The 23,049-nt window shown below is 31.2% G+C and overlaps 1 protein-coding gene across 4 annotated transcripts in view; it reads left to right on the top strand.

The window, feature by feature from the left end:
* Positions 1-23,049, top strand: part of LOC143048177 (midasin-like) — a 92,065-nt gene that overhangs the window by 50,432 nt on the left and 18,584 nt on the right. For all 4 annotated transcript variants that reach the window (XM_076221698.1, XM_076221699.1, XM_076221697.1 and 1 more), the window contains 29 exons: positions 1,134-1,265; positions 2,963-3,183; positions 3,633-4,023; positions 4,393-4,584; positions 5,224-5,454; positions 5,750-5,833; positions 6,922-7,091; positions 7,611-7,869; positions 8,288-8,555; positions 9,231-9,307; positions 10,482-10,625; positions 11,036-11,131; positions 11,439-11,533; positions 12,029-12,137; positions 12,489-12,648; positions 13,665-13,774; positions 14,184-14,288; positions 14,612-14,749; positions 15,078-15,213; positions 15,422-15,471; positions 15,778-15,874; positions 16,619-16,733; positions 17,477-17,582; positions 18,044-18,159; positions 19,581-19,665; positions 20,092-20,283; positions 20,878-20,948; positions 21,835-22,187; positions 22,628-22,722. In XM_076221698.1, coding sequence (XP_076077813.1) covers positions 1,134-1,265; positions 2,963-3,183; positions 3,633-4,023; positions 4,393-4,584; positions 5,224-5,454; positions 5,750-5,833; positions 6,922-7,091; positions 7,611-7,869; positions 8,288-8,555; positions 9,231-9,307; positions 10,482-10,625; positions 11,036-11,131; positions 11,439-11,533; positions 12,029-12,137; positions 12,489-12,648; positions 13,665-13,774; positions 14,184-14,288; positions 14,612-14,749; positions 15,078-15,213; positions 15,422-15,471; positions 15,778-15,874; positions 16,619-16,733; positions 17,477-17,582; positions 18,044-18,159; positions 19,581-19,665; positions 20,092-20,283; positions 20,878-20,948; positions 21,835-22,187; positions 22,628-22,722 — 4,398 coding nt within the window. The remainder of the gene's footprint in view (positions 1-1,133; positions 1,266-2,962; positions 3,184-3,632; positions 4,024-4,392; positions 4,585-5,223; positions 5,455-5,749; positions 5,834-6,921; positions 7,092-7,610; positions 7,870-8,287; positions 8,556-9,230; positions 9,308-10,481; positions 10,626-11,035; positions 11,132-11,438; positions 11,534-12,028; positions 12,138-12,488; positions 12,649-13,664; positions 13,775-14,183; positions 14,289-14,611; positions 14,750-15,077; positions 15,214-15,421; positions 15,472-15,777; positions 15,875-16,618; positions 16,734-17,476; positions 17,583-18,043; positions 18,160-19,580; positions 19,666-20,091; positions 20,284-20,877; positions 20,949-21,834; positions 22,188-22,627; positions 22,723-23,049) is intronic.

Below are 23,049 nucleotides of genomic sequence, written 5' to 3'. Positions count from 1 at the left end.
GAAAAGTAAACAGACAATACTGGAAATAACGGAAGTAACTTGCACGAGATATTATGGGTTTTGTGCACGAGATGCCCCTGATATGGGTTATCAGCCTGGGTGGGAAATTATGGCTTGTGTACTTCCAATCCTTACACATATATGCAAAAGCTATCATATTAATGCTAAGTATATTATAAAATGTTGATTTGTTAAAAGTATAAATTAATTGAACAATTTGATAACTAACCCTTTCAACGCTATACACGGCATATGCCGCGATGACATACGCCGTCCGCCACTGCTATTCGCGGCATATGCCGCGATGACAACGGATTTTTCATTAGGACTCTTAAACCATTCGGTTTTCATTCGGGTCCTCTCTAATTTTTCCTTGTATGAATCGAGGATATGCAAGGTCTCATTTGCGCTTGAAATCCCGGCAATTTTTATTGTAAAATCATGCAGTAGAAGGAAAATTGAAGGAAAATAAAAACAAATATTTTGACAAATGCAAATGGCGGAAATCGGAAACGAAGCTGTAAATATGGAAATATTTCAGCATTTCTATGGCGAAACTGACGACGAGGATTAGTTAAAAGGTTTCTTGTTATCTCAATGTGTTTATTACATTCAATTCGTGCGGGAAATATGATTTGATCGATCATTACGAGACGTAGAAAAAGGGGGGAAAACGGAGGTTGACTGAAATTTTGAGAACGGAGCCACTGATTTGTGCCACGATTACATAATACGTTGTGTATGGTGCAATACGCTACAGAATCGTGCAATTGGTGTCTTCTTTATTATATGGCAGATAAAACAACAAAATAGATGAAGACTAAAAGTAGTTTTTATTCCAAATTCAACACAAATGTAATAAATTACACCTTTTACCTGTTAATTACCTGAAAATGCAGGTAACCTGATAAAAATTTTACTGAAATAACTACTTTACATTACAGTTCATACCCTCCTGAACATTTTTCATGCAACAACTTTCTCTGTATCTCTTATAATAAAAAAGATACAGCAGTCTGAAAAAGAATATACTGTTCTAATAAATGAACACAAAAAAAATGCAGCAGCAGCAGCCATTTTTCTATTTTTTTGTGTAGCGTTGAAAGGGCTAATATACATGCATATATTTACAGGGGAACTTCAATGAAGTATATCCATTATTGAAGATGAAACTATATAAACAACTATGGAATCTAACGCCAGCTCAGTGTGTCAATAGATATCTAAATTTGAATACAGAAATAGATGGTGGAGATCTTTCTTTGGTAATTTACATTTTTATGCCCCACCTACGATAGTAGAGGGGCATTATGTTTTCTGGTCTGTGCGTCCGTCCATCTGTCCGTTCGTCCGTCCGTCTGTCCGTTCGTTCGTCCGTCCGTCCGTCTGTCCCGCTTCAGGTTAAAGTTTTTGGTCAAGGTAGTTTTTGATGAAGTTTAAGTCCAATCGACTTCAAACTTAGTACACATGTCCCCTATGATATGATCTTTCTAATTTTAATGCCAAATTAGAGTTTTTACCCCAATTTCACGGTCCACTGAACATGGAAAATGATAGTGCGAGTGGGGCATTCGTGTACTGAGGACACATTCTTGTTTATATTACTTTTATGTTACTTGTGTTTAACAATCTCCTATAGTATATACAAAGACATATACATGTAGATCAAAATCTTTTCATTCAATCAGAATAAAACATGGAGGGAAATGCAAAACTTGTATTTACTTGAAATAATCAATATTATAGGCAATGTTCTTTTTTCTTAGATTCTAAGATTTCTTTAAATCACAGATATATCATGCAGCTGATACTGCTTGAAAATATTAGGCAATACAGTCAGGTCATCAATTAGATAAAGAAATGCATGCATTATAATTTATCTCCTTCTTAATGTAATTTTTAGCTCACCTGGCACAAAGGGCCAAGTGAGTGTTTCTCATCACTTGGCGTCCGTTGTCTGTCGTTGTTAACTTTTATAAAAAATGGTCAATTAACCTGTTAAGGAGTTATTGTCTTTTATAGTCAACTTTTAAAAATTTTCATAAAGGAGTAGGTCCGGTAAGGACCGATTTTGGCCTCAAATTTCAGGTTCATCTGACGAAAGATTTTGACCACTTTTTAAACACTTAAGTGTCTATTTTATTTGAATTAATTAGTTTATGTGAAAGATTTTAACAGATTTAGTCATTTAAAACGATCCGATTTAAGCTCAAATATGAAAAATCTACCTAATATGCCGAAAAATGTCACTTTTCAGATGGTTTTTGGTAAAAATGAAAGTGGCCGCATCCGTGTTCATCCTCAACCTTTATATATGTTATGTATTATCATCAAATACAACTTACATTTCAATGTTAAGGATGAACACGAATGCGGCCACTTTCGTTTTACACGAAAACCGTCTAAAATTTAACTAAAATGCTAGAATTATGAAGATTTCAGTAATTTAGCATGACTTAATGGTGCTAGTACCAGATATATGTGCATTGTATTGTCAAAAACAGCCCATATTTATGTAGCAGAAGCATTTTACTGTCCAATAAATAACTAAAGGTTTACATTTTAACAATTTTGTAAAACTGCAATATTTTGGGGCCAAAAAGGGGTCTTACTGAACCTACTCCTTTTGTAAATTTTGTAATTTTTTATTCGTTTAAGATATACACATAGACCAAGGTGAGCGACACATGCTCTTTAGAGCCTCTTGTTATTCTACCCCAAGAGACATATTGTTAAGGCAAATTTAATAAAAAGAATAATTCCATTTTATATTTACTGATTTCAACAGATTGCCCTAGCTTTCACATCCTGTAACAGATTGACTTGATATTCTTGCTGATAACATCCATATCAGAGATATAAGATTAATCCAGTTTCCTTTGTTTGTTAGGCATTATTAATTCAGAAGTATCTCACAGAAGAATTTTGCCTTAACTATATAATACTTTCCATTATTTTGTAGGGACCAGGATTTCTGTTCACACCAACCTTTTCCTATTTAGCATCACACTATCTGTCTAACTCAGAAAATTCCCAAGACGGCAGGAAAACATATGAAAATAGATTACAACCTTTACAAGTACCATTGGGGAACTTCTCATGTGAAATAGAGAAGCTCAATCTGATGTCAAAACAGCTCTGGTGTAATTGTTCATTGTTAGCAGAAACTCAGTATGATCCAAGGTTTGTTCAACTCAAGATTATAGAAAATGATCCTGGATTTCACAACTTTAATTTTCAAGTCTTATTATTATTTCTTCATCTGAATATTCAAATTCTTGTTAGCAAAACCTCAGTATGATCCAAGGTTTGTTCAACTCAAGATTACAGAAAATTATTGTGGATTTCACAACTTCAAGTTACAAGTCTTACTCTTATTTCTTCATATTAATATGTCGTTTGTTGATAAGCAGGCAGATGATGTAAGAAAAAGTCTTTTAATTATCTTACCAAAAATGAGTTTTATTAGAATGCAAATGAACCAATGAATGTTGAAATGAATTAAGTATAAAAACAAGTTGTTATGTTTCAATGCATTTCTGTTTTGTTTTGTTTTATATTTTATTTTGATTATTATTTAAAAAAAAAATGTAAATGGTGTATTGATCTGTATTATTTTAAATATTTTACAGAACATCTGAAAGAAGAAATATTGCTTTTGAATTTAAACACCTGATGAAATCCATAACAGCATCTTTAAGTGAAGAAAACCAATCTGTGATGGGACAAATATTACCAGTGGTAGAACTAATGTCTAATGGCCAAACAGATCAGATTCAAAATTCAGAATTTGTGGAAAAGTTCTGTTTTGTGTTAAAATCTATTTTTTCTGAGCACAATGCAGTTGAAAATTGTGTGAAAAGTGTTTTGGACATTGTAACAAGTAGTGAAACAAGCACTCTACAGTCTATAGGTACAGCATGGGTATATCTTGGATTAGTTAGTATTGAACTGTTGACTCCGTACCTGTCTGTGGATCCCGTTGAAAAGGTTGCCATCAAGATTGAAATACTTACAAATGAGGTGAGCTACCATAAGATGCTTAAGTGTTTTACTTTTTTTAGATTCTTTGTTAAATTGGCAGAATCAGTTCTAACTTAACATTAAGTGTTGTCTTATGACACTAGTTGATTAGATTTGTATAATGTAACAATTACTATTAATATTTTGTTGTGAAACTATTCTTTGTTTATGTGCTGCAATATTTGGGTGAGGGTATCATCAGTAAGCAGTATGTTGCAGTTTCACTTTTTCTTGAATAGGTAATTGAAACTTCCTTGACTAGGAATTTAGGGAAAGAAGAAAAAAGTTACCAATTTTTGGAAATTATTTGGTCTTTTGATTACATCTATGTCTGTTTAGTATTGAATTAATACAGGATATGTTTTCCAGTTGAATGAAATAGAATATGAACTAGCAGCTAGAAGTACACACCATTTTATACAGACCGGTGACAGTCTGGACAGTCTCCCTGACAGTTTAATGCATCCACATGTAGTACATCTGAAGGAGAAACAATGCATTCTACAGCAGAAAATACAGGCATTACAACATCAACAGGCTTACAGACCGAAACCATCACAGGTAAACAGCAAAATACACTCACAGGTAAACAGCGAAACACACTTGCACTGGTAAACAGCAGAACATACATACATTACATCATCAGCAGGCATACAGACCAACACCACAGGTAAACTGTAAGATACATTCACACAGCTGGTAAACTTTAGAATAAACTTGCACAGGTAAACAGTAAAATATACTCATAAGGTAAACAGCAAAATATATTCACTCGGGTAGACAGCATAATATACTCAAACAGGTAAACAGCAAAATATACTCAATCAAGTTAACAGCAAAATATACTCAAACATTTGTGGCTGCCATCTTAGATCATAAGAATTGATTTTGGTAGCTGTTTTTTTTTTTCTTTTTGATACTGTAAAATTTTTAAAGGCAATGTCAGCCATACTACTGATCAATGTATTTCTTATATTTATTTGCCACTGTGTGAAATAAACATTTTTATCCTGTTGAGTTTGTAAATTTAAAATTATTAATGATAATGATGATGTTTGCTTAATGATGATGTTATCAATGCTTTATATATATATATGTATAATGCTGCTTCAGAAAGTAGAAACTTTTTTCTTTCTATTGCAAAATATGTTCATGAATTATCTCCCTGTATGATCAGAATTATTTTATGATTTATTACAGTTCAGGTCAGTGGTTTCATTGATCACAAACTTCAAAACCAGCATTGGATCAGTTAATCATGTGACTAATCTACTGAAAAAGTTGATGCAGACTACTGTTGCCAAGACAACCAAAACATTAAATGAGGAAGAGGCTTGGCAGAAATCTGTCACAAGTTTTATACAGAACATGGATGAGAATTTCCCTCACTACAGAGACATAACTATTCCTTTCTTAGTAGCTCTATACCAGGTAAGAACGTTTTTATTTTCTTATAGTACTCACAGTTACATACAACTAGGTCAAACCCATATCAACTATAGATCATCCATGTTTTACCAGTCTAAATTAAACACAATTTAAAATGCTAAGAATATTACACATGTCGAAATGCTAGAAAGTTTTTAATTGAACCTATGATTCTAAACAATATCAGCCCATTTCAAGATTTTTTTGTGTTAATTTCTGGTAAACATTTAATTTTGAATTTATACATCAATACAGAATCAGTGCCATATTGTCTATGATTTTATTTCTTTATTTGTAGATAAAACATGGAATGAGATTAGTAGCCACAGATACAAAACAGTCAAACTACCATAAAGATCTTACTGGAAGACTTCATACACAGGTAATAATTAAACTACCATATAGATCTTACTGGAAGACTTCGTACACAGGTAATAATTAAAAATTCTTCATAACTAAATCACTAGATAAAACTGTTAACATTATTTTATGCCAGCCACTTTAATATGACAGTTTATATTATGTATACATATTGAACCCTTGAATTAAGTACTGGACAGCAGGTTATCTTAAAGGAGGAATATTTGAATGAAATAGTTCATTGTTAAAAACAGTGATTAAGATGATAGTAGATGGTCTAAGATGGCTTCCACTTCAGGACATAGTTGTATTGTATGTGTTTATTGAATTGAAACATTACTGTGAAATTTATTTCAGCTATTACCATTAAAGAAAAAACAAGGATAAGATGTATCCTTCCATGACACGAAATCAGTACACACACAGCAAAAAAACACAATAAGCAAAGGAACAGTACTACTATTTGAACAACCAAAAATGCTTGTAGAGTAAAAAGTTATCTTTTGCAATTAGCCTAGTAGTTTAATGACTCGTGTGACCTTGGTTATTGATAGTTGGAAAACTTCAAAGAAAACATGAGTCATCTATGGGAAAAGGCTACAAAACAAAAAGGCATGTTACAAAGGGAGGGTTTAATTCCTCCATTGGAATGAAAATAAATGAAAGGCAATGTATGACCAAAAAGACAATATTCACTCTGTTTTAGTGATAGAACATTATATGCTGATCTCTGAATTGCCTCAAGTATGTTAAAGTTGTAAAAAAATCAACAGTCAGACTCTGCCAACAAAATTCCTAATGGACCATTAAAACAATAGAACAATTTGTGAAGGCTCTCATTATTGGATAGAACATAAAAACGTAGTGGATGATTAAACCTTTTAAAGCACTTCCAAGGGTAGGAGTCTTTGAAAAGTGCCATTCATTCCCTGCATGCTTTAATTTAATTCTGGAACATCCCTCTACTTTTTCTCTTCAAGGTAGAAGTATTATAGGATGTTATGAAAGCTTGAATTTTGCAATGAATTCTGATAGATATATGAAGAAACGAATTATAGCCCTGTTTCAAACTATCAGTCTTACCAGATGATTAAATATTTTCCTTTACAGAATGAAGACCTATTAAGTACAGTGATGTTACAGCTGTCAGAGGTGCCTAGTGTATCTTTGAACAGTCCTGACTTTCTTTATTTAGCACAAAATATAAACAGTACAGACACACAAAAGGTCATTGGGTCATTGGTACCTGATTCCACAACAGCAAACTCACTTTTGTCTAGGTATGTTGTCAAAAGGTTTTCTGATATTTTTTTCTCCCTAGATAATACCATTTTTATAGTTGTCTTGCATCTGACTTGTACTAGTTATACCCATATATGGCTCTGCAGATAATACATTGGCAGGAAAGACCTTATTTGCACAGAAATGCTGAATTATAAAAATTGAACTAAGACCATTATATGACTTTGTGTTCATGAAACTTTTTTTTTTTAATTTCAAAAGTAGTAAAATTATTATAAAAGTTATTTGTTATTTTCTCTAAAGTGGAAGAAATATTGAACATGGTCCCTCTTAGAAAATCCTTATTTTTTACGAGATTCTGTTGCCATGCTTATTCCTAAATGAAGCAATGTTTTTCAAAGTGATATATCAGCAAGGATTTTAAAATTTGATTAAAAAAAAATATTTGAATTAGAGTTTATTTAAAGTGTGTTGTTCAATGTTTTTAGCAGTCATTATTACAAGTATGTGTCAATGCAGATGTCATTCATAATGAATTATTCATGTTTCCATTTTAGTTTAAGAAGCAGTGGACTAGATCTAGTTAACAGTGATAGTTTCATCAGGAAAGAGTTGACCCCACGATTGATCTTCACTCTGTCGAAATTATTGGATCAGTTTGTAGAGACCTGGCAACAACAGGAAGAAAGGAGAAGACAAAAGGAAGAAGAAGATGATTGTCTGTATAGATATAAAGCTCAGCTTCATGGAGATGAAAGGATGGAAGCAGAAAAGGAAGAAGATGAATTCAAACAAAATTTCCCTTCATTTGAACAAGTAATTAATTTGTATTATTTTATTTACACTAAAGGTCTCTTTTTAGTCATTGACAATGACCAATGGAAAATAATTTAACCAGTATTTGTTAACATAACGTTATAATTGATATAGAATTATTGCTCATTGGTACCAACATTCTTATATATAGTAAATAACTTCAGATTTTGACCCAGATCAGGGCTTAGTGTCCAATGAAAACATTTTTTGTTTAAGAGCTGTTTAAGAAATTGTTGCTCAAGTGACGCAACAAATTTTAAGAAGGCCAAGCTTAAAATACAATACCCGTATCTCCATTCTAATGCAACATATTATTCAGAACTGAAAATAATGGCTTTCCTTAGTTCTTCCAAAATATTTTTCAACGTCCATGAAAATTATTGCTCCAAATGAATTTCATTAAATTTCTAATTTTTAGGATTACATGGATGTTTCTGGCAGACCAACCCTAGAGGGACCAGAACCTGTTAAAGTGGACAGTAGTAGTACATCCCAAGATTCTATCTCGGAGGAAGAAATGAATACAATATGTAGAATCCACCATGCTATATTTACTTTGCTAACAAATGCTGATTGGCTGAAACAAACTTGTAACATAGAGGTCAAAGTTCAGGACATTATTAGACCGGTTCTAAGTAATTACATGGTGATGACATCATTACTGAAACCGACCTATCAGTATCTGAGTATGTTTATTCTCTTAACTTTTTATTTAATAGGAATTTACAAATATGTAGAGTAAATATCAATTAGACAGTAACTTGACAACATAAGTTTAACAACAATAGTGATTTGAAAAATTGATAATACAGTGTTGCAGTTAAGCACTCATACCATATATATTGGAACATGTGAGCTGCTATTATAATTTGGAGGTTGTAACAGAGTTTATTAGATAATTTATTATCTGTTCAAATCTAGTTTTAAATACTGTAAATTCAGAACTTATGCATTTATTTATGATTATGATTTTTGAAGAATGAACAAAAACGCCATATTGCTATTTTAGAAAAAGCTACATACAGATATGTATCAGATATCAGAATACAAATTCTTATAATTGCAATTCTCAAGGAGTCCTATTATTTGCCTTTAAAAAAACTGGCAATATTTTTTTTTTCAGTCTAAGAGAAAATTTAAAATACAGAATGGAAATTATAATAAGTAATAAAATCATTTCTAATTGATAAGTAAATGCTAAAAAAAGTTAATAGGAAGTCAAGTGGTGTGGTATATTTTGAAGCAAGAAGTGTGTCATTGCTTCATGCAAGATGTGGAATGTCACTTGTGTCATACCCTATGAAAGTTACAAAATATGTTTTTAATCCAATAAAAGGTGTAACCTTTTTGTGTTATTTTAGATGAAAAGATAGACAAACCAATGTTTGGTGGACATCTCATAGTGGCTTCAGTGGTACAGGAACAGATTTCTCAACAAGTAAGACAACTACAGTTTGCATGTTACAGCCGATTGCAATGAGTGTGTAGGCAAAGGTAATATCTTTGGTTAGCTTGCTTGCTAGCTGAACCGTGAAGTCAATATTGGGTCAGTTAAACTACCCACCTTTAAGAGTAGACTAGTCCAACAGATTCCTACATTCGAATATTTGGAACTTTTTATGTAGGTTTCAGAAATATTACTATATGAAAAAAATGTTTGATAAAGGAATTATCTTCAAAACATTGGTTAATTGTTCTTAAAATGAATGTAAACTCAAGAGGAAATCAAGTTGTTTGTGTACCATGGGGGACACATTTTCGCTGCAATGTATGATATGACCATCCTCATTATCCTGGTATATTAAAAAAACGAAATTTGGTGATTAAATGATTAAGCTTGAAAGATCATTTCTATATGATTTTTCTCACAAAAATTTACTTTAAGACCGCATGATTGCCATATAAATCTTACATATTAGCTAAAAATTGTTTAAAAATACCTGCATATTTCTGTATGTGTGAATAACCTTGGAAATTGGGTAAAGATGAATATCAACCATTCGAACATTACAAACAGTCTTAACCATCTACATGTATTTAGGCAAGTCCTGGATAAAAGCTCACAAATTTAAAGAAAAAATAGCAAAACGGTGAAAATGTGTCCATGGCAAATATGTGCCCACCACTCTATCTGTCTGTAGGACTACACTCCTTGGAAAGGAGGGTAGTATACCATACCTAAAAATGACTTCATGGTTCAGCTAGCAAGCAAGCTAACCAAAGATATTACCTTTGCCTTCACACTCAATGCAATAGGCTGTAAAATCTAAAATAAAAGTAACTATAGTGGAGAAGATTTAAATGATGAAAAATCAGAAGGAGGATTTATTCCCTTAAAATATTTTTCTGTCTTTCTTGTGTAAAACTTTGTAATTGGAAAGGGTTACACTGTTACTGTTTCCAGCAAAGCTTTAACTAATGTGAAGATGACTTAGCTAAGAATCAAAGCACTTAAAATTACCATGTTATTATTTGAAACTATTTAAATCTGTTTGTTTATAAATTTTAAAAACACCTAGCTGAACTTTGTATACACATTCCATCATTTAAACAATTTACATACTGTTCAAATATTGTATGACATTTAAGTGGAATATTTGTATATTTAACAGGGAAGTAGTATAACAGAGGACTATGATATCTACTATGATAGTAATGTATCTGAGGCAGTTAAATGTTTGCCTGTTATTGACAAACTAGTCCACAAAGTACAGGAGTTACAAATTGAATGGCCTGGTCATCCTACTCTCAAGCAGGTAAGAAATTATATTTTCTATTGGGAAGTGTATGAGCTAAAAATCTGTTTAATATTTGAAGTCTTTTCTTAACAGTCATGATAGCAATTTTCTTGTTTATAGTATGCTATAATTTGTTTCCCCTTTAAACGAACACAATTTAAATAAAATGATATCTGATACAAGTTATCATGGTTATGTACATTGTTTTAAGAAGATGATATGTTCAAAACTTGTATTTTGTATTTCTGGTCCTCTTGAATCCAAAGTTGAAGACTTGGGTATCGTAATCTCTTGTATACAAAATAGATTTAGGACCTTACTTGAAATGATTTCAAAGCTGGCATTTAAAATCACAATGCATTTTGTCATTAACTTAAAAAATCAAAATTTCATGCTAATGAACTACAATACTAAAATATATATTTCAGCTGGTGATGATTGGGGATAGAATAAAGTCATTTGCAGTTACCTCCCCTGTTATAAAGTTTTTGACAGGAATTGAGTTGCTGTTAGAGAAAGCTCAGGTAAGATAATAGACAAGTTAAATAACTAGAATTCTGCTTTGGGCGGTGGAACATCATTCACTTTCTTCTTACTAATATTCATATGGCAATATTTATTACTGACGAGCTGCATATCTCATCCATTTAAAATGTGAAATATAATTCTTTTTATGTATCTTCTGTTGATGTAAGAATCTGTTCATGGAAGAAAAAAATAATAGAAATATGAAGTTAAAGACAAAATTAAACTTATTTTATGACTTTAACCAAAAGTAGTGAATGGAGTTGTGATGGTATGATAATGCAGGTTGTTATCGTTTCAATGTAGGACTGGGAAAGTAATGCTGCCAAACATGTGTCTATGATGACAGAGCTGTCAGAAATAACTGCTGTTATCATTGAATGGAGAAAGTTAGAACTCAGGTATATACTTACACAAGCAGAAGAAATTTGTTTTTTAAATTGTCAGGAAAATTGAATTCGCTACATAGAAGACTTACTTTTTAAAATATTGTGTAAAACTCTAACATTTACATTTTACTGCACCAGAGGCACATTTTGACTATTTAAAATGTCTCATCATGTGATGCTTCAGGCCAAATTATTTTTAAAATAAGAAAACAAACTTTATATAAAAAGTGTGAAAAGCTAATCTAACTGAAAAGGACCTAAAGTTAAGCAAATTCCAGACAACAGTATGATAATATATATTTTTACTCTCTTGAGAATATTGATACTTTTGTAAAGACAAAATCAAAAGATTTATGTTTCCAAATCTAAGGTTAACAGACATTCTGTCTATTGCATTGTAATATATGATGATTATTTAAAATGTGTTCAAGTGGTGTATTTATCTCTCTTTTGAATGTGTACAATTCATCAACCCGCTATATCAATATTGAAGTTGTTTTGTTTCAGTTGTTGGAGTAAATGCTTGGATACAGTCTGTAGAAAACATTCAAGAAAAGCCAGTAGATGGTGGTTTCATCTGTATCAGTTAATTCAGTCATATCTAATGCCTAGTCAGGTGAGCAATATAAACAGTGGATTTTCCTATTTGACTATTGAACCAACTTGAAACATGTGGTATATACAAGTCTGATAAAAAAAAAATCCCTACTAGAATATAGTTTGGAATCAAGCAAGTTTAAAAGAAATTAAAATAGTTCAGAAGACGTCTTTTTTTTTAGTCTTTCAGACATCAGTGAAGTTTTGCAAACTTATGAAGGAATTTCTACACTCTGATAAAAGGGAAGTAACTCTTGTTCATATTGTGTCAATATTTATTATTTAAACTTCTTAAACCTTCTACTCAATTTTCCAATGCTTGCCTAAAATATGTGCTATTTATGAATTCATTATTATATTATATTTTTAGGTTGGAGAAGGAGATAATACCCCGATGACAGATAAGGACATTCTGAAATCATTGTTGGAGTTTATGGAAAAATCTACCTTGGGAGAATGCAAGACTCGTCTGGAAATGGTGAAGAGCTTCCATTGTCAACTTGTTAATATGGATTTGTCTGATAAACAAAGTATGAAAATCATGCAGTGACCTATATTTCCTAAGTTAAAGGATTGATATAGATTATTGTATATCACTTCATTATACTTACTATACCTGGGACACTGTGGAAATCTTTTATATGGGGACGAAGTCCCCTATTACAGTAGAAAATTCAATAAAAAAAAAAAAAAAAAAAATCGGGAAAATTTCCCGAATTTTTCATTGTACTAATGAACTCAAAATCATTCAATTTTTTGTTGTTGCGTTTTTTAATTTCCCGATCTGCGCAGAACACATAACTCTACTTCCTTCTTCCGGTCTTGTTGTTGTGAGACTTTGATTAGTCTAGTAAAATATAGGAACTCGAGGAACACAATACCAATATTTCATTTTTAATCATTCTTTGTCTTTGGTATGAATAAACGTTACCTGATGTATTGCGTTTTTTGTTTACATTGAACATGACGTCATAACTTAAATAACGTCACAAGTAAAATCCCTAAAAACAGAACCAAAATCGGAAACGTTACGGTATTTCCGTTTCTTTTTTTAACAAATATTTAAGTACAAAAAAAATAATTTAAACAAACTTCGTCCCCATTCACAGGTAATGCCTGCCTCATATTAATGCAGTAAAATTAGCAAACTGTGGATTCTTCATCATTATTTTGGGATATTATGGGTATATATATGAACCTTGAATTCTGATGATCAATGAAATACAACTTTGTTATAGGTTTGTATATAGAATTTGTAAAACCGTCCTGTATCAACAAATGTAAATTTTTCTTGAATCTTTAAAGTTTGGTTCCCAAGAAAATAAATAATCCTCAGTACTGAAAAGTGCACAACAACACATTGAAGAAAAGAAAAGAAAAGTTTAAAGATAATAATCCAGCTTGAAACACTTTTCAGCAAGATAGTTTTGTGAAATAATACTAAGTGCATAATTAATATAGAACGGTACGATTTGATACAAGAATACAAGTATAAACAGCAATAGATAAGTCAGTGCACAGGTATACCTGCATTTTTATATTGCAGAATATCTTGTAAACCTCCTCTGGAATATATACCAGTTTTACAATCAGTTCTCTGCAATGATAGACGAAGAAATACAACGACTGAGAGCTCCTGTTGAAAAAGAACTTAAGGTAAATACATAATTCTAAGGATTGCATGAACATGTTGTTGAACTCTATAGTAATTTTCTTTTCTTTTGTTTAGTTTGAAAGAAAGAGCTTTTGAAATGAAAAAAGGAATGGTCATGGAAGAAGATTTTTAATGATAGTCCAATGTTCTATAATGTAATTTGATTTTGGAAGGTATTCCCTATACTATTTTCTTGTTTGAAGGATTCTATCGTATTGAAGATTTACACTTTTCCAAAATGTTAGCATTTGAATATTATGTTTTAACTTGTAATCAAATAAAATCTTTCAGACAAAAGTTTAAAATGTTGTTAGATACTATATTCCTTCAATGTTTCATCTTCTCAGTGTGTATATACCATTACTTTATTATTAGAACTACTGCATTCGTTATATGAATATTTTTTTTCAGGGATTTGTTAAGATAGCTAGATGGACTGACATGAATTACTGGGCATTAAAAACGACCACAGAGAAGACACATAGAACTCTTCACAAACATGTCAAAACTTTTCAGGTAAATATGTTTGCTACTCAGTATGTCTAGTTTACTTTGAACTCCAACTGAACATATTATTGATAACTTTATAAAAAGTAAATGAAAAATCAGTGGGCGTTTTAAATACTTTCCAAAACATTTTCTCAAGAGCTTGCAGTAAATCAAATAAAGAAAACACATATAACATTTTGGGGTATTTGTATGAATTTATTTTGTAGCTGTTTATTTGCAATTTTTATTGTTATAAACAAGAACTTCTTCTCTATCTACAAAATTTTATCTGAACTATTCTGAAAATTTATTTAACAAATTATCTTATATTCTGATCTTTTTGCTTGTAGGACATTTTAAACCAGCCAGTGAGAGCTGTTTATCAAGAGAAAACTACATCTATAAGCTCTGAACAGAATATCTCTAAATGGAGGGAAGAGTTTGTAAACCTGAATATTATTACCAAGAAACCAATTATTATTCAACAGGTACATAAAAAAACAGTGTTTTTGTAAATTTGGTTTTGCCTCATGCAAATTTGAGGTGCCCTGCAAAGATTGTTTAACATTTATGCCCTGGGAGTTCAACTTTGTTGATGTATCAATTTCAAATGAGGTCTCCATTTAAAATAACATGCTACCTAGAGAAAATGCAGAAACCATCTATAGAAGTAAATTAAAAATTTTCTTACACTTTCAATGTTTAAAAACACCAACTTATAGTTTTGAAGTGCCTGCATTGGGTCCCATGTATGCTGCCTAACTAAGAGTTGATTGTTGATGTAACTTTGACGCAAGTCTTAATATTTGTTTCTAGGTAGATAGTCCTGATGTTGATCTTCCTTTACTGAGTAGAGCACATACTTTGTGTGGTAAAGTTTACAAGCATTGGCGTGGTCTGACAGAAAAGATGCAATACAGAAGTATAATATCAGAATTGGATGAGTTTATTGGTAAGTTATCAAAGAAATATTATCACTTCTATAAAGTTGTTTGTCACTTCAAACATAGCCATAAAGCATGTAGAAGAACTTAATATATTAAAAGTAAAATAAGGTTTTATCCAGAAAAATTAATGAAATTAAGAGTATTAGTGATGTATTTTATGAAAATGATTCCCCTCATTGTTTCATTTTATACATGTGTACTCATGCATTACAGGTGACATGATTGAGGAAGTGCATGAGTTACAGGCCAAAGAAGTTAATCAGGTTCGTTTTTTTCAAAGAATACAAAATTTTATGACAAAGCACATGTACAGATGTAACTTATGTAATAATTATTCCTATATAGATATAATCAAAATGAATCAGTAAAATAAAAAGTGTTATAAATTTTTACAATAAATGAATGCAGTTGTCTTGGTAGAATCAATTGAATTCTATGCATCTCAACAATGATAACTCATATTAACTGGACAACAAAGAGTCTTATATTTTTGGAGTCAGAAGCCAGATAAAAATTTGGAGAAGCTGGGAATTAAAATGTATGACTTGTTTTTCTCTTTTCACATGAAGTTATTGGAGAAAGATAAACAAAAATCAGAAGCCAAACATATTTGTCATTTGAGGAGAAGAGCTTTGGCTGATCTCTTCAAACATTTAACAGCTTGTGGTAAGTCATTTTGTATATATTCAGAAAAAAAAATAATTCTTCAATTCTCAAATGTAAAGACATGTATCATCTTGACAACCTTGAATGTTGTTAGTAGGAAGACCAAAAAGACAAGTCTAATAAGATTTACTTTTATAAATTGTTATTTGGATGGAGAGTTGTCTCATTGGCACTCACACCACATCTTCCTTTATCTAATAAGAGAATGATGGTCTGCTTCATACTATTATTTTATGTAGTCAAGTCTGGATATAAATTTTCATGTGTCTGACAAATAATTTTCATTTGTCGTCTTAAAATCTTCAAGTTATTCTAATTTCTAGAAAAAAGAATTACTTGGTACACAAGTTCTTCAAATGTTTGCTTAAGAGATATTTTCTATGATCAGTATACTGTAAATTCAGAAATTATTGTGATGTTTTTATTATTGCGAAAAATGCACAATAATCACAATAATTTAAACTTGCATTTTGCAATTTTTTTTATGAATTACATATGATTGTACTCAATATCACAAAAATTAATATCGCATTTTAGTCTAAAACAAAAATATCACAATAATAAATGCACGCAATTATTTCTGAATTTACAGTATAGAGAAAACATCTACCTGTCATCAGCATTTCCAAGCTTACTTAAAATAAAATTTTGCTCATTTCATTACCTAATTTTGTGAAAAACTGAAAGAAATGTGAAGGAACATATGAACAATGTGATATTAATGCTATATTTAATTTATTACAGGACTGTCATACAGGAAGGGACTAACCATGTCCAGTCGTGAAGACAAAGACACTCTACCTCTCACTGTTGATCCTGTCGATTTTAATGTTCTTATGGAAAGTTGTACCTACTCAAAGTAAGTCTGAAAATTAGGACCATACTTGTTTTGATTGTTTGTTATACTATATATAGTATGTACAAAATCGAAATGTTTTTTAATATTATTGTTTGTACAGGATCTCATAAATCTTTTAAGATTGGCACATACAATGTGAATTTAAAGTTTGTTGTTATACATGTATGTTTTATGTACCTGTATGAATATGTTATTGTGTAAATATAAGTAATTGTATGTGGTGAGACTTTAATAAAATATTGAATCTTGAATCTTGGAAAATAAACAATGATATTTTATCAAACTTTCACTTACAAATAAAAATTTCAAAACCATCTTATGTCAGCTTTGCTTGAGGTGATTCTACCTTAGGAAAAGAGTATTTAATTTATGAATTATAATGCGATAGACAAAATCATGTCAATATTGATGCGTACGTTGACTAACAAATCAATTTGTTTCAATTTGCAAACATTTGTAACTCTTGTCAGAGTTGATATTACAGTTAAACTTAAAATTCACTCCCCAAATAAGCTCTCAAGTTTATTAGGTTTGTTTTTTTTTTGGTTTTGATTTTTGCTTTCTTTTTTGTGGAACAATCCATATGCATTTTCTCTGTTAAATATTATTTCTTTAGTTTTTGTAGCAAAATATTGCTACAGAATGTAACCTTTAAATAGGCGTATTTAAAAAGTAACTTTTAAACAAACCGAGTAAGATCTTCAGTGTAAAGATAACTAAGCTATCTCTTGATTATATTACAGGTACAGTGAAATGGTTTGTAGTACATGGACAGGATGCCAGCAGTATTATTATAGATGCATTTCCAGGAAAGCTAAGCTGGCTTCAGCATTGATGACTCCATCACAAGTAAGCATAATTACTGTAAAAAGAAAATCTGGTATGCTTCACTTTAATTATTGTTTTACAAATATGGGAACTGTATAACAATATGAAACTCTGGAAAAGTAGAGCTACAGCTTAGCGATAAAGTCAGCTTTGTTATGAGTCTTTCAAGGAAGATGTCTTGTTTGATATTTGAGGTTCAATCTTCATTAGTCATAAGTAGATGCCAGGTTACCAAACCATGGAAATAGCATTTGAAATAATAATAGAATCACTTCTCTTTTCTAAATCAATAATACAAATTAGAACAATGCAGCTCTTGGGCTGATATCATGATCTTCTAAGGGCCGATAAAGGGTCTGATATGAAAAATTCCATGTAATAATCTATACATATTTCACATGTGAAATTATCGGTTTTTATTTCTCTAAGAAATCAATGTAATTCATTGCAACCAATGTTGTATAATGTTTTATACATTGTAGGAACTTGGTCTAGGGAACATGGATAGATGTAGAGGTTTTACAGAACATCTGATGTCACTGGTTGTACAACAATATAAAGATCTGTCCTCTATTGGACAGCATTATAAATCTATCAGGTACCAACAAATATAAGGTTTAAGAATTCACATAAATAATTGAAATTAGATGTTATCCAATGTTAATCATAAAGATAATTATGTTTTATGCACAGGGTTCATTGACCATGCACTCTCAAGATAAATGAACTACATACATGTACACACCTTACAGTCGACCCTCGTTGTGTCGAAGTCGAAGGGACCAGATGAAAGTATTCGACTCATCCGAGGTTCGACTCATCCGAGGTCGAGTGTGACGTCATATATTTGAAATGTATGAAATACCAATATGTGATTTCTGTAAACTAGATGCATGTTTATAGATCATTGTACATTTTTCGATATGATAATATATGATTGTGTATTTATGTTCTGTATTTTTAAAGATTCAACACACAACATTCACAAATAAAATCAATACACACATATTTACAAAGGTCAGTCACTATAAATTATGGAATCACTCGCGAAAATATTTTCATAACTAATCTTTAAAGAATGTGAACAGTGTTCCTAGATTAAAAAGACCGACTCATAATAATTAATAAAATATTTTAATCCTTTTAATTATTGTTCTTATTCTAATGGTTAATTTAATCTCAGCTTGGGTCATTAAACTTCGTTTCCTTTTTATACCAAGTGAAATAGGTTCAGCACATTCAAGTTCCGCTTGGAAGATCAACAAAGGTGTTGATTAGCGGTCATCATAAACTTGTCATTTTAACTGTTTTACAAACAAGTATGTTTACACAGCTTTAATCACTTATGGAAATGAATAGGTTAAACAAGAAAAACATCCGTTATGAATTTTTTTTAAGGTTTTTATTTCTTTCGATTTTTTTTTTAATTTTGAACTTCGAGACATCGAGGTCAATTTACATCAATTTTACATTGACGGGACTTAAGAATTACCTCGACTTAACCGAGAATTCGAATCATCCAAGTTCGACTCATCAGAGGTTAAAATGCATTGATCAAATGGTAATTATGCTGGGACCGAGAAATTACTTCGACTCATCCGAGTTTTCGACACAACCGAGTTCGACACAACGAGGTTCGACTGTATTTTAATTTAATTTTGAAGGGTTAACCAAGAATTAATTGTATGTTTGTTGGTTAGAAGGCTCCTGATATAAATAATATATTATAGGGGTATTTGGGTTTGAAACAAATTTCACACAATAACAAGTTACATTTCTTATTACAATTATAAAAAAAGAAGATGTGGTATGATTGCTAATGAGACGACTCTCCACAAGAGACTAAATAACACAGAAATTAACAACTATAGGTCATGTATGGCCTTCAACAATGAGCAAAGCCTATACAGCATAGTATGTTTGGAGTCTTGGGATTAACTTAACTTCCAATCCTCTCTTCATTAGATTTGTGTACAGCCGTCATCCTGCAATGTCACTACTTTTCTTCTTTTTTTTCAGTATGTCTTTAGAAGCACTAACATCTGTTATTAAAGATGGTGACAGTACAATACAACCAAATCAGATAGATAGTAATAAATGGCATGTAAGTTGGTTTTAGAATAAAATGAAGTGATTCAGTTCGGATTCTACTGGACGAAACCAAGGGTCAGACTACTATTGAATATTTCATTTTACATGTCTTATATATATGATTGCAAAGATGGTTGTGTAAAAGATATGCAAGCGTATTATAACAGACTGTATGTTGAAGTTATGTTATTTAATTGCTGTTTTTGTTATGTCAACAAAAAAATGGAGACCTGTGTTAATACTGACATCATGGAAAGAAGTTAGTACACAGACAAATAATTTTTTTTTTCTAAACATTTCAACTGGTTTTTACGTGGAACAGTGAAAAAGAGTGAATTGTTTACCATAGCTATGAAATGATGATGTACAGCTTTTAAATTTTATGATTCATTTAAAAAAGTGAATGAAAATTATGAAATATTATAATATTTTTTCACAGGTTGACTTCAAAGAATTACTTACCTCAATAGCAGAAGGAATGATACAGTTTGAAGCCCTGTTGCAATCTTGTCCAAAGTCTATAGGGGAGACAACTCACCATCCATCTCCAGTAGGAGAGGAAAATCTCTCGAAAATGGCTCTAGTTAAACATGGTGATACAACTTGGACAAACTGTATGACTTGTGTACAGGTAAATTATTTTTGTCAACCTGTACGGTCAATTAATAGGAAAATTACTCAGTTCAGGATATGACTTTTATCAAACTAAATACTGTGGATTCATTATTATTGGTTGGATACCAATTTTTGTGGATTTCATGGCTATGGGTGAACCACGAAATTAAATGTTCAACGAATGACAAATTTTCAAAAGGCTTGTATGCAGACATAGGTAAAACCACAAAATCAATTATCCACGAACATGTAAGTTTTCCTCAATCAGCGAAAATTTGTATCAACAAACATAAATGAATCCACAGTAACCCATATACAACTACTAAATAACCCATGTACAACTAATGGTGTAGGTTAGGTAATGATCCTATTTGGGTCTCAAAATTAAACTATTGATATGATAAGAATGAATAGGTTGATTAGGGATGAACTTATATATCAGCATTTGTTTAAGGTTAATATCTATGTCAAAATGCTTCATGATACCTGTTCATCCAGTTAGGTCAATAAAAGAAGCATTTCATATTAAGGAAAAATTAACCTGATGTGGAGTAAGTTTAATAACTGATATCACAGCCTGCATTATTGACTTCAACTTTTCATTTTTCAGACAATAAGACAAAGAACTGTAGAATTACACAGAAAGTTAGTAGGAGAGAATAAGACTGTGATATGGACAATGTAAGTTCTGATACATAGTCAACAGTAACAGAATTGTAACGTAATTAGTGTAAACCACTTCCTGTATGTCAGAAGATTTTTATGCCCCACCTACGATAGTAGAGGGGTAATTTGTTTTCTGGTCTGTGCGTCCATTCGTCTGTTCGTTCGTCCGTGTGTCCGTTCGTCTTGCTTCAGGTTAAAGTTTTTGGTCAAGGTAGTTTTTGATGAAGTTGAAGTCCAATCAACTTGAAACTTAGTACACATGTTCCCTATGATATGATCTTTCTAATTTTAATGCCAAAATAAAAGAATTGACCCCAATTTCACGGTCCACTGAACAAGTAAAATGATAGTGAGAGTGGGGCATCCTTGTACTATGGACACATTCTTGTTATCCATTTAATAGATTGGCTAACTCCCTGAATTTGACCTAGGTATGAGCATTTTTTATCCAATGTTAGTCTTTTAAAAGAGATATGTATAATTTTGAGCTGAACACTGAGTTGGAAATTTATTCAGTTGATAATTCTATTGAAAAACTACAAGTTAGGTCATGCATGCACAGATGCTGGATACCTTTGTAATAATTTTAATTATTAGTTTTAAATGTGGATTTCCTTGAATCTTGATCTGTTATAATTGAGACAACTATACATATTTGAATCAAAATAAGACAAAGTACATGTACTTTAGTGATTTTAAGACATCAGTAGTATAATTTCCATTAACTTTACTGTTTCTGTGTAAAAATATGTTTCTTGAATTAATTTGAAGTATAGTAACTACTGTTTTTATGAAATTTTATTTAATATGATAGTGTTCCTGTTAGAAAATATAGAAAATGTCTTCATGTATTTTGGAATTGACCTTTATAAAACAATGCATGCTATTTCTATTTTTTTAGGATTTCAATGAGAACTCTATCTGAAGCAGCTCAGTCACTTGAAAGTATTGTTCCTGACATGCAAGGAATCATAAACTTGTTTAAAAGTCCATCTGACAATTCTTTGTGCGAATTCACGTCTAGTTTGTCTTATCTCAGTGAAAGAATTAATAAATTTGTGGCAGAGTTTAAATCATGGACATGTCTTGAAGAACAGAAGATGACACATTATAAATCTGAGAGTGGAGAAATAAATGAAGAGGTTAAACAGTTTGCATCAAATGCAGAGGAACTTGTTTCTAGTATTTTAATGGTGATTCAGAATATCAGGAAAAATCATGAGAGTGAAAAGCCTGTCACTGATGCTGAAAATGGTATGTTCTTTTGGCTTCAAAATGTAAATAAATAGCATGCACTAGGTTAATAATGGGTCCTACAAATAAAGTGTTTGTAGGGTTAAAAAGGGGATATGACCTAAAATAGTTTACTATTACAAATTGTGACTTGGATGGAGAGCTGACTCATTGGCACTCATACCATATCTTCTTATATCTATCAAGAATCTATAGTAGTTTATGTCATTGAACACCTATTTCATTTTTCAAATTTACATTTTTTTTGGTGTAGCTGCTTAAATATGTTCTTTTCAATAGCTACACAGGGTGAACATTGGTGATACTTGACCTTTTTTGGCAAAAATTTTATCTATTTTTTCAAACATAAGAGAAAGGGGACTGTTGTTTTATAACCTTTGCTGATTGCTTTTCTAGTTTGTATATGATTTTTGTAAAAATGGTTGCATTTAACATTTTAGGTGAAAATGAAGCAATGAAATTTGAAGATGGACTGTTTGTTAAACAAGTAATTGAAAAAGTAAAAGAGGATGTAACACATGTATTAAATACAAAGGTATTTGTATGAACTTTTCTTGGAGATGTAATAATGTGTTTTGTCAATTTGAATATAGTGTTTAGCAAACAACTATCAATCAGTTCCCATACAATTGAATTAAAAAACATTTGCCAAATGGTGTCTTAGTTGTTGAATAATATATAAATAAGCTTAAATATTGGACAATACATCAGACCAACCAACAACTGACTCACAAAGCAAACAAAGCACTGGTCATTGAAATAAAATACACCAAAAAAAAAAAACCCACCTGCACTGAGTACAGGATAACCACCTACTTGAACAAAGACTTCAAAATGGCTTATGATTTAAAAAATTGGCTCC

This window comes from Mytilus galloprovincialis, chromosome 10 (genome assembly GCF_965363235.1).
Source record: "Mytilus galloprovincialis chromosome 10, xbMytGall1.hap1.1, whole genome shotgun sequence".
Classification (NCBI taxonomy): domain Eukaryota; kingdom Metazoa; phylum Mollusca; class Bivalvia; order Mytilida; family Mytilidae; genus Mytilus; species Mytilus galloprovincialis.
Note: the sequence above shows the minus strand (reverse complement) of the source record. Positions and strands in the feature narration are given on the sequence as shown.